Source organism: Ranitomeya variabilis, chromosome 6, assembly GCF_051348905.1.
Source record: "Ranitomeya variabilis isolate aRanVar5 chromosome 6, aRanVar5.hap1, whole genome shotgun sequence".
NCBI classification, from domain to species: Eukaryota; Metazoa; Chordata; class Amphibia; order Anura; family Dendrobatidae; genus Ranitomeya; species Ranitomeya variabilis.
In genome coordinates, this window is record NC_135237.1 from 69,554,922 (window position 1) to 69,569,068 (window position 14,147).

Sequence of the window (14,147 nt, forward strand, 5' to 3'; positions counted from 1 at the left end):
TGGTATGATGTGAACAAGGTCCACAGTGGTAATGCCAAATCCTGAACGTGGTATCTTTAAAAAGCAGAGCTCTCAACAGCCTAGAGCCAAGAGGAAATTATTAATACAACGATATTGGAATTATCAACACTTTTTTTTAATCAAATCTAGGACGATTTTATTCTGGGGTTAAAATTTCATCCAAATTAAATAATAATTACTGTAGCTTATAACAGTGTTGAACTAATGGAAAAAGGACAGACGATTCGTGCCCTACAGTATATGTTTGTTTGGTTTGCACAATATTTCTGAAATATTTACGGCAGTAGACATGGTTAGCCAAATTGAATAAGATCCATTTGTTTTACCAGATCACTACTATTGTTACTTCAAGAAGTGGAACAATTCTCTTGAAAATGGAGATTGTACTTGTTTTAACTCACTACATGCAAAAATAATAGCCTCGGTTTTTGGTTACATTTAAGGTGTACTCTGGAGAATCATTTGAACTTTTTGCAATTTAGAAGGCAGTAAGACATCCAGCAGCCGCAATGGAAAGGGCTATAAAAACATTATTTAGTAGTAACTATTAAAATACGTAAAAGGGCAAAAAATAAAAATAAACACATTAGGCCTATGTGCTTCCAGCACTACGATGAAATAATAATAATCTTTAATTTTATATAGCGCTAACATATTCCGTAGCACTTTACAAACATTATCATCGCTGTCCCCATTGGTTCTCACAATCTAAATTCCCTATCAGTATGTCTTTGGAATGTGGGAGGAAACCGGAGAACCCGGAGGAAACCCACGCAAACACGGGGAGAACATACAAACTCTTTGCAGATGTTGTCCTTGGTGGGACTTGAACCCAGGACCCCAGCACTGCAAGGCTGCAGTGATAGCCACTAAGTCACCATGTGTGTATATATAATGCATATACACACACATATATATATATATATATATATATATATACACACACACACATATATATACATATATATATATATATACACACATATATATATTGTCACGAATCGGGGGGGTGACCTATGGGCAGCACACAACTATCACATGTGCAGGGGGGCTTATCTTATTTATCCCACTGCTGCTACAATATATCACGAACTGCAGGGATCTATGTATATCCTGTTTTCCAGTTCGGCTTCAGAACTTGCAGCTCTCCGGCGCCTCCCTTACCCTCAGGTCAGTCAGGGATCTACACCTAGGATAATTAGTCGCCGGATGGGCCGCTTCACTGTGGACTGGCTAGCAGGCATGCTGCAGCGAGGGAATTAAAAAATGCTCAGGCCGCATCCAGACAATAGCTTATAAAACCCCGTTCCATCGCTGCCAGCTGTGCCCACCTAGCCCAGAACACACTTCGCTGCTACCAGCTCAGATTTCTCCACAGAGGGGTTCAAGCAAACCCAAATTAGTAGCGTAATTAACTTCGGACACGTGAAAATTCGCATAGAACATGGAGAAGACGAACTAGTAGTTTTATAGTTTACTCCAAAAAGTAGGCAGTGTTTACAAAAGGTATATAAAGATTTTACAATATGAGACAAAGTATGTACAAGCAATTATAAAGAAAAAGGGATTAAAGAAGATTAACACTCACTTTCTGCTTAGATCATTTCAGGCCAACCATGCTGGTGGGAGGAGCCAGATATCCCAATTCATCAGGGAGTCTTGGTGCAGTGAGGTCCTAGGCAAACTGGGTGTTCCCATGAACAAAAGTTAATTTTAATCAATAGATCTTGGAATAATAATAATTTCCACAATTAGATGTGTTTTTATAAAATGTTCCTGTGCTCAGATAATCTTATACGTGTGCCCATGCTGTGTCCTGTGTAATGGCTGTGTCTGACGGTACAGGGACATGGTCTGATCATACCACAGCTCCTGGGTAGTGGAGGGAGCAAAAGAGAATATACAGAAAGGTCAGCATATGATCATAAATTATTCTTTCTTGGAGATAAAACATTGCTTAAAAATAGGCAGTGAAATGTTTTACCTCACAAAAAGAATCAGCTGTGATCCCCTCCCCTGCCCAGGAGCTGTGGTATGATCAGACCTTGTTCCTGTACGGTCAGACACAGCCATTACACAGCACCCAGCAGGGGAACATTTATAAGATTATCTCAGCACAGGAACATTTTTTTAAAACACATCCAATTATGGAAATTATTATTATTGCAATATATATTGATTAACTGAACTTTTGTTTGTGACAAAACCTCTTTAAAAGCCTCAGTGCTCGTAACGCATAGGCCTAATGTGTTTGGTTTTATTTTTTCTCTTTTGGTATTTTAATAGTTAATAATAATCTATGTTTTTATAGTCCTTTCCATTGCTGGATGTCTTCCTGCCTTGTACCTTATCATTTTCACCTGGGAGCCGGCCAATTGTCTCTGTCTGTGCCCCATGCGGAGACTCAACAATACCTGGACAGGGTGAGCTGATGTGATTTAGATATTCTTTTCTTTTTGCAATTTGCATGTCGGGGTGCGGCAACTCGCTTGTTGCATTGAGTCCGCAATAACTTACATACTGGTACAGTAGAACGGGGGCATAGATACTTGGCCCCAACCTTAGGTTATCTTGAGATTGTATGTTAATGCATAAGTTCAACCTGAGAGCAGGGAAAGCTCCTGTCACATATATGTTCAATGCATTGGTTGACACATCTTATGCCAAAAGAACAAGCTTTGGGGAAATATCTGGGAGCTATGTATCACCATATTTTTTCTTATACTGTATGGAATACCATAGTCAATAGAGTTGAGCAACATGACTCTGTTCCAGCGGCTGCACCGGTACTCTGCGGGAGCTAGACTAGAGCACTGCAGTCTTCCTACTACCTATCGGCATCTTGAGCACCTTTTCTTATTAGAAGGCATTTCTTAGCAAGTCCTATAAACTAGAAGAGGAGCCCAGAATGGTAGCAGACAGTACGATATTCATAGTGCTTTACTCAGGCTGCACAGAGTGGCCACTGGACCATGAGTCCTGTGAATCATTTTACTCAACTCTAATAGTGAATATTTATTTATTACAGAAAAATCTTAAAAAAGGGTAACCCCTTTAAAAGGGAATCTATGAGCAGGTTTTTGTTATTAATCAATAATAACTGAGATATTGGGGGCTGAGATACTGATTTCAGCAATGTGTCACTCACTAGGCAGTGTGTTGTTGTTTCAATATAATAAGTGTTTTATCAGCAGGAGATTATCACTACAGGACTACAGCTCATGTGCATCCTGGTCCAACTCCACCTCCAACACTCATTGGCAGCTTACTGTCAATATACAAAGTACACAGAAAGCTGCTAATCAGTGGTGTGGACGGGGGCAGCTTTCTGAGTTCAGATACATCTGAAAACTCTGATTGCATCACAACTACTGCATGCAGCAAACTAAGTGATACATCACTGGAATCAGGGTCTCTTCTATATTATGCTGCTATCAGATAAGGCAACAAAAACCAAGTGACAGATTCCTTTCAAATTTTCTTCCTTTAATTATATTATTTGCCTTTATCAAGTGTTACTATATAAAATCGAAATTAATCTCATAGTCTTTTCATTTACACATTACAGTTTTTTACATTTTCTTTTCTAGAAACGTCTGAAGAAAACTATTTAGAATCTCTAAATAAAAACACTCAGTAAGACTGCAATACAAGCTCATATGCGGATTGTTCAAATCCTCTCACCGAATAAAAAATAAATTGCGATAATCTGAAGTTTGAATATTAGACATGGCTATGCATTAATGTCACAAAACAGATTTTGTTTAATCTAAAATACCCGAATACATCCTGGTGGTGTTTTGTGTACAATAAGTGAGAAATCTGGATATAATTCCCGCTAAAACCTCTTGTCAATAAAAGTTGAATTAGTTTTAACTCCAAACTCATCCAAACCTAAAAACTATGAATATTTAACAAGTCAGACTGAGTGGTGAGCGAGTGAAAGGTGAATATAATTGTAGATTTACATCATTAAACATAATCTGATTCCAGGATTCAGCAGAAATTGTAAATTAGAGTCAGCCAATTATGGCTTGGACAAAATAATGTGTTTTATCTGCGAAGGAAATATTCAGAAAACACATAGATTGCATGGTAATCGTGTTCTTACCCTAATTATAAATGTAATTTGATAAGAGGCTTTATAGTATCAGAGCACAAATAATGGGAGCCGAACTGATTGAAATAATCCACTCATCAATAAAATATTTGTTGATAATTGTGTTTTGTAAATCATCATAAGGCATAAAAGCAATTATACTGCACAAAGTATGAAACATTTGCACAGGGTAGCCTGCAGGAAGCTAGGTCGTATAGATTAAGGATTGTTATTAACCTGCTCGCTTAATGAGCAACTGCTGTCAAAACGCTGAAATATTTAGCATCAAACTTTATTATTAGATTTGTATTGTGCTGAAGTTTATTCAAACTAATATTTGGAAAACGAAAACAACTCCTTTTCTAAAAAAAAAATACAGAGTGGCATACACCTCATCAGCACAGATAAGGTCACTTTTTAACCCCTGGAAATCAACTGTGGTCTCAAGGAGAAGGCTTGGTCAGCCACACATTTATCAACCCTGCAGCCGTCACTGCAGTGAAAATGTAGCATTAAGAGACGAGCGATTCTTTTGAAATTTAAATTTGCGCAATGTTCCCAAGAAATTGGATTCACGGTGCACACATTTGGGTGAATTTCAATGCTGGAAAGCTTGTAATTGCTTGTAAAGTACACATGGGGGAGGAGAGAGAGAGTTTCACCAATGATAAGAGCTTACACTTCACAGAAGATGACCAAAAGAGGAACTTGCTGACCATAAGAGCTTACAATTTACAGGTGAGAGAGATGACCCAACTGAACACAAGAGCTTACACTATGCAGGATAGAGAGGACCCCGCTGATCATACATTACACTTTAAAGGTGAGAGAGAGGACCAAACTGGCCATAAGAGCTTACACTCTACAGAAGAGAGAAAGAGAGAGAGGACCTCAATGATCATAAGATCTTACCCTCTACAGAAGAGAGAGAAGACCCCACTGACTACTAGAGCTTACGTTCTACAGAAGAGGGAGACATACCCAGTGATTCTGGAGAAGGAAAATGACTCTGCTGTACAAACTATACTCGATTGGGAACCCCTGATTTCTGATGCCCCAGGTACTGACCACCACTACACAGGGTGTGATAATCTGTAAGCTGTCATAGCTGCGAGGCATTATGGGGAGGCCCACATGAAAATGCAAAATTACATTAGCCCCCTGTCTGATGCTTCAGCAAGTTTTCTTTTTTGTGAATCGTGAGTTGAATCTCAAAATGTTCAAATTCTTTTGAAACTGGAAATGCAACTCAAACTCGTTCCACGGCTAATCGATCTGCTCATCTTTAGTAGCATTAAATGCCAGCCATCAAGGTGAACAGCCATCTATGAAATTCTTGGATGCTCCAGGGGGCTCTCTATTTTCTCTGATGCCCATATGCTTTATTAGTGAATATGGTCATCAGGTGACCTGATGCAACAACGCCTCAAAGTGTTCTGACAAAGTCACTGGCAAAGTGCTGAAGGGGAGATACATTTCACTGAGGCCATGAGCGTCAGTGAATTGAAACCAAGAAGTTTGCTCCAGCACACTTTATGTTGAGAGGGGCTAATCGGACATTTTAATTGCTGTGTTTTTATAGACAACCATAGAGTGGGTGGGATTTTGTCCACCTTATCTCCACCCCAGGGTGTGGTCTGGGGTTTAAATAGTCGGTCTCCTGAGGCATTTGGAGTTTAGTGTGTCTGGAGAGGCTAACTCCAGAGAAGTTTGTTTATGCTAACCTGAACCGTGTGTTTTTCTAACCCTGCTCATCTCTAGTAGCATTAAATGCTAGCCATCCAGGTGAACAGCCATCTATGAAATGCTTGGATGCTCCAGGGGGCTCTCTATTTTCTCTGATGCCCATATGCTTTATTAGGGAATATGGTCATCAGATGACCTCATGCAACAACTCCTCGAAGTGGTCTGACAAAGTCACTGGCAAAGTGCTGAAGGGGAGATACATTTCACTGAGGCCATGAGCTTCAGTGAATTGAAACCAAGAAGTTTGCTCCAGCACACTATATGTTGACAGGGGCTAATTGGACATTTTAATTGCTGGGTTTTTGTAGACAACCATAGAGTGGGTGGGATTTTGTCCACCTTATCTCCACCCCAGAGTGTGGTCTGGGGTTTAACCCCTTCCCGACCCATGACGCCACGTAGGCGTCATGAAAGTCGGTGCCAATGCGACCCATGATGCCTATGTGGCGTCATGGAATGATCGCATCCCTGCAGATCGGGTGAAAGGGTTAACTCTAATTTCACCCGATCTGCAGGGACAGGGGGAGTGGTACTTCAGCCCAGGGGGGGTGGCTTCCCCCCCCGTGGCTACGATTGCTCTGATTGGCTGTTGAAAGTGAAACAGCCAATCAGAGCGATTTGTAGTATTTCACTATGAAAACTGGTGAAATATTACAATCCAGCCATGGCCGATGCTGTAATATCATCGGCCATGGCTGGAAACCTTGATCTGTCCCCCCCACCGCCACCGATCTCCTCCCCAGTCCTCCATCCTGTGCTCCGCTCCCCTCCGTCGTCCTGTCCACTCCCCGTCCTCCTGTCCGCTCCCCCCATGCTCCGATCCCACCCCCTCGTGCTCCGATCACCCCCCATGCTCCGATCACCCCCCTCATAATTACCGAGCCTCCCGGTGTCCGTCCGTCTTCTCCACAGGCGCCGCCATCTTCCAAAATGGCGGGCGCATGTGCAGTGCGCCCGCCGAATCTGCCGGCCGGCAGATTCATTCCAGCTACATTTTGATCACTGTGATAAAACCTATCACAGTGATCAAAATAAAAAAAAATAGTAAATTAACCCCCCCTTTATCACCCCCATAGGTAGGGACAATAATAAAATAAAATATTTTTCTTTTAGGGTTAGAACTAGGGTTAGGGTTAGGGGTAGGGGTAGGGTTAGGGTTCGGGTTAGGGGTAGGGTTAGGGGTAGGGTTAGGGGTAGGGGTAGGGTTAGAACTAGCATTAGCGTTAGAATTAGGCTATGTGCACACGGTGCGGATTTGGCTGCGGATCCGCAGCGGATTGGCCACTGCGGATTCGTAGCAGTGTTCCATCAGGTTTACAGTACCAGGTAAACCTATGGAAAACCAAATCCGCTGTGCCCATGGTGCAGAAAATACAGCGCGGAAATGCTGCGTTGTATTTTCCGCAGCATGTCAATTCTTTGTGCGGATTTCGCAGCGTTTTACACCTGTTCCTCAATAGGAATCCGCAGGTGAAATCCGCATAAAAAACACTGGAAATCCGTGGTAAATCCGCAGGTAAAACGCAGTGCCTTTTACCTGTGGATTTTTCAAAAATGGTGCGGAAAAATCTCACACGAATCCGCAACGTGGGTACATAGCCTTAGGGTTGGAATTAGAGTTAGGGTTGGAATTAGGGCTAGGGTTGGAAATAGGGTTACGAATAGGCTTGTGGTTAGGGTTATGGTTAGGGTTAGGTGTGTGTTGGGGTTAAAGTTGTGGTTAGGGTTGGGGTTAGGGTTGGGATTAGGGTTAGGGTTGGGATTAGGGTTAGGGTTGGGATTAGGGTTAGGGTGGTGGTTAGGGGTGTGTTGGGATTAGGGTTGTGATTAGGGTTATGGCTAGAGTTGGGATTAGGGTTAGGGGTGTGTTGGAGTTAGTGTTGGAGTTAGAATTGAGGGGTTTCCACTGTTTAGGCACATCAGGGGTCTCCAAACGCAACATGGCGCCACCATTGATTCCAGCCAATCTTGCGTTCATAAAGTCAAATGGTGCTCCCTCCCTTCCGAGCCCCGACGTGCGCCCAAACAGTGGTTTACCCCCACATATGGGGTACCAGCATACTCAGGACAAACTGGGCAACAACTATTGGGGTCCAATTTCTCCTGTTACCCTTGCGAAAATAAAAAATTGCTTGCTAAAACAATTTTAAAGGAATGAAAAATTATTTTTTATTTTCACAGCTCTGCGTTATAAACTTCTGTGAAGCACTTGGGGGTTCAAAGTGCTCACCACACATCTAGGTAAGTTCCTTTGGGGGGTCTAGTTTCCAAAATGGGGTCACATGTGGGGGGTTTCTACTGTTTAGGTACATCAGGGGCTCTGCAAATGCAACGTGACACCCGCAGACCATTCCATCAAAATCTGCATTTCAAAACGTCACTGCTTCCCTTCCGAGCCCCGATGTGTGCCCAAACAGTGGTTTACCCCCACATATGGGGTACCAGCATACTCAGGACAAACTGGACAACAACTATTGGGGTCCAATTTCTCCTGTTACTCTTGAGAAAATAAAAAATTTCTTGCTAAAACATAATTTTTGAGGAATTAAAAATTATTTTTTATTTTCACGGCTCTGCGTTGTAAACTTCTGTGAAGCACTTGGGGGTTCAAAGTGCTCACCACATATCTAGATAAGGGGGGTCTAGTTTCCAAAATGGGGTCACTTGTGGGGGGGTTTCTACTGTTTAGGCACATCAGGTGCTCTGCAAACGTAACATGATGCCCTCAGACCATTCCATCAAAGTCTGCATTCCAAAACGTCACTACTTCCCTTCCGAGCCCCGGCATGTGCCCAAACAGTGGTTTTCCCCCACATATGGGGTATCAGCGTACTCAGGAGAAACTGGACAACAACTCTTGCTGTCAAATTTCTCCTGTTACCCTTGGGAAAATTAAAAAATTCTGGGCTAAAAAAATATTTTTGAGGAAAGAAAACACATTTATTATTTTCACGGCTCTGCGTTATAAACTTCTGTGAAGCACCTTGGTGTTTAAAGTGCTCACTATGCATCTAGATAAGTTCCTTGGGGGGTCTAGTTTCCAAAATGGGGTCACTTGTGGGGAGTTTCTACTGTTTAGGCACATCAGGGGCTCTGCAAACGCAACGTGAAGCCCGCAGAGCATTCCATCAAAGTCTGCATTTCAAAACGTCACTACTTCCCTTCCGAACCCCGACGTGTGCCCAAACAGTTGTTTACCCCCACATTTGGGGTATCAGCGTACTCAGGAGAAACTGGCCTACAACTTTTGGGTCCAATTTCTCCATTTACCCTTGGGAAAATAAAAAATTGTGGGCTAAAAAATCATTTTTGAGTAAAGAAAAATTATTTTTTACTTTCATGGCTCTGCTTTATAAACTTCTGTGAAGCACTTGGGGTTCAAAGTGCTCACCACACATCTAAATTAGATCCCTGGGAGGTCTAGTTTCCAAAATGGGGTCACTTGCGGGGGAGCTCCAATGTTTAGGCTCATGGGGGCTCTCCAAACGCGACATGGTGTCTGCTAAAGATTGGAGCCAATTTTTCATTCAAAAAGTCAAATCGCGCTCCTTCCCTTCCGAGCCCAAACAGTGGTTTACCCCCACATATGAGGTATCAGCGTACTCAGAACAAATTGGATAACAACCTTCATGGTCCAGTTTCTCCTTTTACCCTTGGGAAAATAAAAAAATTGCTGCTAAAATATCATTTTTGTGACTAAAAAGTTAAATGTTCATTTTTTCCTTCCATGTTGCTTCTGCTGCTGTGAAACACCTGAAGGGTTAATAAACTTCTTGAATGTGGTTTTGAACACCTTGAGGGGTGCAGTTTTTAGAATGGTGTCACTTCTGGGTATTTTCAGCCATATAGAACCCTCAAACTGACTTCAAATGTGAGGTGGTCCCTAAAAAAATGGTTTTGTAAATGTTGTTGTAAAAATGAGAAATCACTGGTCAAATTTTAACCCTTATAACTTCCTAGCAAAAAAAAAATTTTGTTTCCAAAATTGTGCTGATGTAAAGTAGACATGTGGGAAATGTTATTTATTAACTATTTTGTGTCACATAACTCTCTGGTTTAACAGAATAAGAATTCAAAATGTGAAAATTGCGAAATTTTCAAAATTTTCACCAAATTTCCGTTTTTTTCACAAATAAACTCAGAAATTATCGACCTAAATTTACCACTAACATGAAGCCCAATATGTCACAAAAAAAAATTCTCAGATCTGCTAGGATCCGTTGAAGCGTTCTTGAGTTATTACCTCATAAAGGGACACTGGTCAGGATTGCAAAAAACGGCCAGGTCATTAAGGTCAAAATAGTCTGGGTCATGAAGGGGTTAAATATTCGGTCTCCTGAGGCACTTGGTGCTTAGTGTGTCTGGAGAGGCTAACTCCAGAGAAGTTTTATATGCTAACCTGAGCCATGTGTTTTTCTAACCCTTAGCAGGCGGATCCCTGCTACCACAAGGACTGTGCTTTGTGCTACCACTTTGTTTTGTTTTCCTGTTTTTCCAAAAAGGCAGTGTTTATTTTTAGTTCACCATGGTTTATGTCGCATATATAATAAACCAGTGAAGATGTTAGAGAGACAGTGTTCCTGTGTCTACATCCGTGTATATCTGAGTGAGCCGATCTGCCACAGCAGACACAGATGAAAGATATAATGGCACTGGCGATCCACAAGGTACAAGGGACTTGTCAACCTTCTTTGTATTGGAGCCTCTCAACATTGACTAAAATAATGTCTGGGCCTCACAAGACAGACCAAGAAGAGGATTGGGCCTCACCATCTGTAGTGGAAGTTAATTTTCAAATTAAATATATCTCTCACTTTTACTTTTTTGTATATTAAGCTCAGTATAACATTATTACAAATACATAATGTGTCAACTACACTGCTAAACTAGACATTGCTGACGCATAGTAAGGACTGTGTAGCATAAGATTACTTCTTTAAAAACTGCCTCCTGAGCTGCACCTCACCAGTTTCAGAAGTACTAATCTATAGAGTAATGGTAAATATCTAATGTTGCGAATCATACAAAAACATAGTTATGACAGAGCAGAAGCCAACGAGAAGATCAGACCTTATGGGGAACTCTTCCTTCCATCACATCATGTGTATTATGCTACTTACAAAATCAACCTTCAATGTCCTTCATAGACTGGAATATATTTTAACAGACCAACTAAGAAAGGCCCAAATCCTCTTGGGTGATGTCAAATTGACACCAGGCACCACCTCTTGAGGTCTGTAGTAGTAGGATAGTCTGCGAATATAGCAGACAACCTATTGTTTGCAGCAGATGACCATTATCATGTTGCATTGATCTGATGTGATATATGGTTCTATATTTTGTATTATCTAATTCAGGTATAATGTTATAATGAAACTTTACCTTTCCAAATACGCCGACCCTCGTCTTATCTATATATTGGAATTTCAATAGTGATCTGTATTAAATAGAGAGGAAAAAGGAATAATCATAACTTCATAAAATTAAACCATTTGCACAAATCATTGGTGTATGTGCCACTTGTTCTGTATCAGAAAACTACTCAAACAAATGGGTCTATTTTTCAGGGTTTTTTAAATCAGTTTTATGGCTTTAAAATTTTCAAATTGTGCACAAAAAATGTCCAACTTTATGGCCTTTTTGTACTGGCCTTGGCACTTTTCTATAAAGGAGCCAGGGCTTACTGGAAGAAGTGGGAACAATGGAAATCAATTCCCTTTAGCAAAGATTATGTGCACACAAGAGATTCCACAATGGAATATCCACCAAATTATGCTGATTTTTTGCGGATTTAATTGCGGAAATGCTACAGATTTTGTGCAGCTTTCATCAGAGATCATGAGAGATCATAAAATTTCATCCACGATGCTGCTACTGTATTACATATTGGATGTTCCGCTAAATATAAGCCCTGTATGGACATTGCCTTAGATTGCATATGCAACATGCAACAGTGATAGACCATAAGAAAAGGACAGCTCATCTGTAAATAAATCAGTGTTTATTTCTGTAGTAAATTAAAAATAGACGTGACGCCATGTGTACATACCCCAGAGCCGACAATTGGTCTTTTTCTTGTAAACTTCCAAGTTCTTTTCTCACTTCATGTAAAAGCTTTGTGCCTTGATAGCCACTTCCACGTCCATCAAACTTTACTACTACAACACTGAAAGAGCTGACCAACGCTGTTATCCAATTAACTTCAAACCTTTCTGAGGCACTCTGACTTCCAGGATTGCCATCTCTATGACAGAGAAAGGATGTAGTGTTAGTAATGGTATTTGGGAAGCAGATGTTACCTGCTGAATTGTTTTCTCTAAGATCAGTAATATTTCTTTACGAGGAATTGCTGGAGAGGACCTCGTGCTTCTCGGTCCCCTGACTCTAGGCTATAGCAAACACACTTTATTGCAACATTGGTTTGATGGATACAACTAAGTCGATCACTTCAATTGCCAATAATCCACAAATATCCAAATTTTAGAACCTACGCTGTTTATCAAGGAACTGCCATCATAAATGGAGGATATGAAAAAAAAAGTTCTCTTTCCAATTCTAGATATCAATTAAATGTGTAATTTTTCAACTTCTGTTAAGCTGTATGCTTTATAATGCCCTTAGAATTAGCAGGCTAATGTAAGCCATTTATTCCTATCAGCTGGAAGGCCGCGGGGAAGCATCATTTGAACATGACTTCTATGTAATAGTGGAATTAGCCCACAAAGAGCCATCAAAGATATGGAGACTATTATTTTTTAAATGTACTTACACTTACACGTTATATTACTAAAACATTATTCTCAATGTAAAATTCAATTTCCAAGCAGCAAATAATTATCAAGGGAGATTGTGGTGCAAATGTGTGTTAGGTTGCTTTTATGTTACGCTGATCATAGTGCCTCGATACAAAACCCTATTATTCTTCACATAAATAAACCATTTTGCTAATATATGGGTTTCCATGCCTAAGACTCAGCATTAATGCTCCGAGGATAATAATTTATAGTTTGCAATATATTATGCTATAATTGGTAGTGTTAGTAATGGTTTACTATATATGTATATTTTCCATAAAATGCTTCATTATATGCATTAAGCTCAGCAAGCGGTAGCTCTGTAATGTATTGAAATGACTGGGTATTGTATATGCTTGTTATACGGCAGCCAAGGGCTTAATAAGAAGGGAATAAACGTTCACTGCAAACTCTGCAAACTCAGCACCAAAGGCTGCAGTCCTATCCAGACTGATGATTTATTGCTTATTTCAAATTGGCTACTCACTTCCAACTTCTGGGCACACAGAAATGTAATGGAAAATTAGATTTTCTAAATGTGTACAAAGCTAATAAAATAACAAAAACAACACCAACACGAGCCATGTTGGATAGATTGCTTAGAATGTGGCTGAGGTTGGATACATATAACACAATTTATTCTCTTAAGGAATATTTAAATGTGAGTATTGTAGAGAAAATGGGGTTGACTCATTTAAAGAAAGATATTTATCACCATGTATGCTATACAGTACTTTGTTTGAAAATCTGATAAACTGGAATGGTGCATTTAACACCCCTGTAAACAAGCTGAGCCACTGAAATACAGAAGTAAAGGTACCGTCACACTCAGCGACGCTGTGGCGATATAGACAACGAGCTGACCTAAACTAGATCGCTGGAGCGTCGCTGTTTAGGTCGCTGTAGAGACGTCAAACACAGCAACTCCAGAACGATGCAGAAGCGATCCAGTGACATAACGGCGACTCACTTCTTGTTCTCGCTGGTTGTTAGCTCCATGTCAAACAGCCGGAGTGTACCGACTGGCTAGAAGGAGACGCTGCGACGCCCCCTATGCTCGTTGCTGGCGTCGTTGCTTTTGATGTCAAACATGACGATACACGCCGACCTGGTGATGAAATAAAGTTCTGGACTTCTAGCTCCGACCAGCGATGGCACAGCGGGATCCAGATCGCTGCTGCGTGTCAAACACAACGAGATCGCTATCCAGGACGCTGCAACGTCACGGATTGTTGTCGTTCTCTTTGCAAAGTTGCTGAGTGTGACGGTACCTTTAGATTAGATAGACCTTGAGTTGTGCACACAGATTTGCAGGACCCTGGACCGGCGGTCACGTCAGTAGTCCATCACCACCAGATCAGGCAGCTTTCTCTTACCTGACGGCATCCCTGGCGCCTTTTCTAATTTACAGGTTTGGCACAACACAATAATGAAAATGTGCCAGGTATACCTAATTAGAAGGCACACCAGGATGGGTAGGAGGACAT

At 41.0% G+C, this 14,147-nt stretch overlaps 1 protein-coding gene across 3 annotated transcripts in view; it reads right to left on the reverse strand.

Annotated features, from left to right (window-relative positions):
* Positions 1-14,147, reverse strand: part of DPP6 (dipeptidyl peptidase like 6) — a 1,889,424-nt gene that overhangs the window by 18,648 nt on the left and 1,856,629 nt on the right. For all 3 annotated transcript variants that reach the window (XM_077268631.1, XM_077268628.1, XM_077268630.1), the window contains exons 20-21: positions 11,916-12,110; positions 11,249-11,303 (exon numbers count right to left, since the gene is read on the reverse strand). In XM_077268631.1, the coding sequence (XP_077124746.1) occupies positions 11,249-11,303; positions 11,916-12,110 (250 nt within the window). The remainder of the gene's footprint in view (positions 1-11,248; positions 11,304-11,915; positions 12,111-14,147) is intronic.